The 5,029-nt window shown below is 41.0% G+C and overlaps 1 protein-coding gene across 1 annotated transcript in view; it reads right to left on the minus strand.

Annotated features, from left to right (window-relative positions):
• Positions 1-279: 279 nt before the first annotated feature.
• Positions 280-5,029, minus strand: part of fbl (fibrillarin) — a 10,672-nt gene continuing 5,922 nt past the window's right edge. The window contains exons 6-9 of the mRNA XM_015399108.1: positions 3,873-4,005; positions 3,610-3,722; positions 1,532-1,677; positions 280-1,365 (exon numbers count right to left, since the gene is read on the minus strand). Coding sequence (XP_015254594.1) covers positions 1,341-1,365; positions 1,532-1,677; positions 3,610-3,722; positions 3,873-4,005 — 417 coding nt within the window. The 3' untranslated portion in view covers positions 280-1,340. The remainder of the gene's footprint in view (positions 1,366-1,531; positions 1,678-3,609; positions 3,723-3,872; positions 4,006-5,029) is intronic.

Below are 5,029 nucleotides of genomic sequence, written 5' to 3' on the forward strand. Positions count from 1 at the left end.
GCCGCCAAAACAAACCTGACGCCAACGTTTCCCAGCCGTTAGCAAAGGTAGCAGATGGGAAAGTTAGAGAGGTTCTCTCTGGATGAAGGCGCGCACTGCGGTCAGAAATACGGATTTATCAAGTCAAAAAAAAAAATTCACTAAAAATATAAAACGAAGCTGAAATTAAAGGTTTGTTCATCTGATGGATTCAGCAGCGTTCCGCCCAACGCCCCCCCCCAAAAAAAACAGTAAATTAATGAGCGTCAATTACTGCTGAAGAAATAACATTCAGAAATGTTTAAAAAAAAGCACAAACATTTATTCAAACATTTGCCTTTCAAACAGAAAAATAAAATACAAATTCTTCACCATATCAATCAGGACATTTTAGAATGAACAGAAAGTCAGAGTTCTTTATACATATTTTACCCATAAAATAAATGTCCTGTTTTCACACGAAAGCAATGTAGAGACTTCTGCAATAAACACAGAAATGCTGAAACCTGTAATTATTTAAATTCTTCCATGAAATTAAATGGGGGAAAAAAAAAAAAGTTTCTAGCCTCACAATATTGAGCAATTTTAACAGAAGCCAGTATAGTTTTGAAACAGAAATGTTTGTTAAACCAAACACATTTCCAAAGGTCGGCCTCCAAATGAAAGTTATAAACGCACATCGTTAAATTTAACCCAACTGACATCGTTCTATTCCACTTCCTCTCAAAGCATTTAAATGTAATCTGACACTAAATAAAATATAATTTGATATTTCTATGCAAATGAACACTGACTGCAGTAGAGACCGACCCTGAAACAGTTCCTTGAATTAACCAGTCAGTAAATCTAATCCGTCTTTCATCAGAAATGATGAGAACTAAAGGACTGGGGCAGGACTGTAGATCTGCCTCCTTCTCATCTTTGAGAAATCCAGGCCAGCAACTGTAGGAGAAAAGTGCCAGAAATGACTTTTCCCGACGTTTCTAAAGCAAAGTTCTCACAGTTATCGGTTTCTACAGTGCTGTACTTAGACTTTGGAGAGAATACAGATTTATTCATTTAAGATCCAAATCTATTGTATGTTAAGGTTTAAGATATATCTTAATTACCATGTATTAAACACAATCTAACCCTCAAAGTTATGTCATCTTTTTTTTAAGGCATAAAAAGCAGATGGGTCGAACGTTATTTTACATCAACATGTTAAAAATGACAAACTAAAGCGGACTATTAAAGAACATGAAGGTATTCCTGCGATGGAATCAAGAGTTGGAAGCGTATTTCAGGTAGACGGGGTGACTTGAAGGGGATTTCTTTGGAGTGGACAGTGATGGTGGGGTCACCTTCTGTCCATTTTCCACTCATTTCTTCTGTTTAGGTGGAGGTCTAAAAACAAAACAACAAAAGCATCATTATAGGGTTCACCTACTGCAGCCTGATGAAGAACACAGCAGGCGGCTCTATAGCAGCAATGCATTGTGAACAATTATGAAAATTAAAGTTTTTACTGAAGTTTAAATCCCCATATCAACTTCCAGGGACGTGGCTTTACCTGTAGATGCCCACCACCACAGCATGGTCCCTCTCATAGGGCTCCAGAGTCAGCTGTTCTTGAGGTTTCATGTTCTCAGCGCTCATTTTCTTCACCTCAGAAGCAAAAACTGCTTCTGGTGCTGCTGTCGAGTCGATGCAATTAGCCTAAAAGTAAAAGAAAAACCTTTAAAACTGTTCACATTTCTAAAATAAATAAAAAAAACACCCAGTGAAGCCAGGGCCCTGAAGTAGCACCTTATAAGCAGAGTTCATTGTTTGTAGATCGGCTTTCTCAAGGTTTCATCTTTCATTAGACAAGCTAACTGCTAAAAACAGAGTCCTGCAGCGTATTACATCTACTGGTAGAAAAAAAAAAATCCTGATATTTCATAGGTGCGAGTACAGGTATAAATTGATAAATGCGTGCAGTTATCATAGGGAGTTAGAGCATGACCAAACACTTTCTATATTTTCTTATTTACCAACTCTACATCTAAAAAAATTTATTGATTCAAGAAGCATACTGCGTCAGGCCAGCATACCCTTAGCAATAAGCATGCGTGCATGTTAGCGTCTATCAGTCCCATAGATTGTGCCAGTAGGCTCAGTAGGTTGTTATGACCAAGTGAATCCTAATTCTTAAGTAATTCCTTTCCAAATTCCAGTTGGGTTTTTTAATCTGAAAATAATTTCAGTAGTTCTTCATGTTGCCTGGCTATAGACTGGCGACCCGTCCAGGGTAGACCCAGCCTCTCGCCCGTAGACAGCTGGAGATAGGCACCAGCAGGGAGAAGCGTGACGGAAAATGGATGGTTCTTCATGTACTGGAGAAATAAAAATGTTCCGCATGTCGTTCATATTAAAAATACTAACTATACTAGAATCTTCTCCCTATAAACATTTAACTCTGAAAAAAATGCAGATCCTTCTTTAATAAGATCCTGTTCAAACAGAGCAGCAAGTTTTTTTTTTGTAAACTAATCTGTGTGGTCACCTTTTCTTGTTTAATGCACAAAACAAAAAAATAAAACAGCATGATTGTCTGTAAGGAGAGCAGACAGGTCTTATGTATAGGTATTACTATGGGTATGCCGGCCTGACGCGGTATGCCAAGCTGACAGAACACCCGGTTGCCGAGGCAGCAGCCTAAGCAGAGATGCCCAGTTAGATCCACAGGCGCCTCCTCCAGCTGCTCTGGGGGAGCAGGAGGCGACACCAGCCCAGCTCAGAGACAGTCCCTTCATCGTGTCCTGTGGCTTCCACAAGGCCTCTTCCAATGGGACATTCCTGGAGGGAGGCGACCAGGAGGCATCCGGAACAGATGCAACCTTAGCTGGCTCGTTTCGACGCGGAGGAGCAACGACTCTACTCCAAGCCTAACTGAGCTCCTCACCCTGATCTCATAGGGTGCGCCCGCCCACCCACCCTGCGAAGGAAACTCGTTTCGACTGCTTTATTGTTGATCTTATCTAAGAATATCCAGATAATTTTTTAAGCAGCGACTTTGGCCAATTTCCATCTGTGAATCAGTGAGCGCATCGTGCTGGTTGTGAGCATGAGGCAACGATCTTTAGTGACTGCAAAGCTGGGCATATACTATTTGTTTTTTTATTGTTATACGCAGCTACAGCTTAAACTGTACAACGAAACCACAGGTTTAAAAATTCAGTGTTCACAATGTACATTATATTGCAGATTGAGTAATGATTACTCACAGAAAATGTATCTAATCTAATACTTTATCTAGTTCCTTATAGAGCAGATTGACAAACAAAACATGATTTCTTTTATGTTAAATGTATATATATTTTTACAATCTTAGTATAATTCCTGCTCTAAGTGGGTCGCTCTGTCAGCTAAAGGCTTGTTTCACAGTCTCTAATCCCCAGTTAATCAATTACTAAATTATTCCAATAATTGATTAATCGGATTAAATGTTTCAAACTCAAAAATCACAAATCATCCTCTGCTGCACATCAGTTACTGGATCTGAATCAAACGTTTTTAAAGACATCTGAAACCAAAAAGGAGTTTATTCTCAACCTCCAGACATTCGTCTGGAGGTTTAATGTTCGTTCCACAGAGCTGTAGACAAACCTTTATGGAGATGACAAAGTGTCCTCCATTTTTCAGGAAGTTGTGAGCGTTCAGAGCAACAATCCTGGTCTGGTCAGGCTGCGCCACGTCAGCAAAAATCACATCCACCATGCCTGGAAAGAAAGGTTTCACTCAATATAGCACATGATTTGGTACCAGAGAAAATACATCCAACCAGTGATCTTCTTCAGATGCAATCATTCCCAAACGTCCCTTTAAATGGGGACCCATGTATGAGAGGCAGGAACGTCGCTTCTACGTACCGACCAGCATCCGGTATTTGTGCGGATGCCTGGCGTCTTCTATGATGGGAATGATGTTGGTGCGTTTCTTTGCCACATTCAGCAGATCTCGACCGGATCGATGGGAGAACTCCACTGCATAGACCAGCCCGTCCTGTGACGCACAAAGCAGCAGACCTTTAATCCAAAGCCTTTTAGATTTAAATCACAGAGCGCTGTTTTTACCCAAACAGCAGGCAGGTTAGACTGATGATGGTTAGTAGAAATTCAACAGCTTCTCTTTAGTTAAAACAAGAAGATTTAGTGTAAAATAATGGTTAAACATTTATAACTGGAGCTACACATTTTGCTCCATTGCCAAACTAAAATCCAAACACAGGAAGTCCTGCTAACATTAACAGAAGAGAGGAAGGGTTTAATAAATCCAAGAATACAATGAACCAGTCTTTGCATATTTCGGGGTGATTCTGCAGTCGTGTGAAAATTTTTTGATCAGGCTGACTTTACACCTGATGGTGCGTAGTGTAGCGTACAGGGGGTAACGAGGTCACAACCACCTCCCCATCAGGAATCGTAAGGTCAAGGGAAAATTTTAGGCGGACGTTGTGAGGAGGTCGTGGACAAATCCTGCTGTGGAAGCAGAGCTACAAGCCGATTTAGCAGAACCTCAAACACTGAACATATGCAAACGGGAGTTCTTCTTATTCCAGATTAACAAATCCACCCAGGCCCACCTCTCAGCGCCGAGTCCAACGTGGGTTTTGGATGTGCAGTGTGAGCAGGTGGAACGCATCAGAGCGTCGGGTTTCGTCTTACTGTGTGAGCTGGAGCTGCGTGCAACGATTGAAAATATCGCACAATGTAAGGCGGCAGAAAGGTCATCATTAACGGTTTGGCGAGTGGAGAAGGAAACTTGATTTATTATGTAAAGATTAACAGCAAATCAGCTGCAACGGAATCATGAAGATGTAGTCAAAAAGGGACAGAAACGTAAAAGGCAGCTTTGTGGGTTCCACTGTTTCACGTTTTGGATTTAAATCTATACGTTCAGTTTTAGGCGCATGATGACACGTGGCTCTGAGATAATGACTGCAGCTCTGCTTTCTAGTCTAACTGCAAGGTGAGGAGGCGTTCTGGTAACCTGAGTCGCTACCCAATCCGTCCCGGAACATGCTAAA

This window comes from Cyprinodon variegatus, unplaced genomic scaffold (assembly GCF_000732505.1).
Source record: "Cyprinodon variegatus isolate N-32 unplaced genomic scaffold, C_variegatus-1.0 Scaffold988, whole genome shotgun sequence".
Lineage (NCBI taxonomy): Eukaryota > Metazoa > Chordata > Actinopteri > Cyprinodontiformes > Cyprinodontidae > Cyprinodon > Cyprinodon variegatus.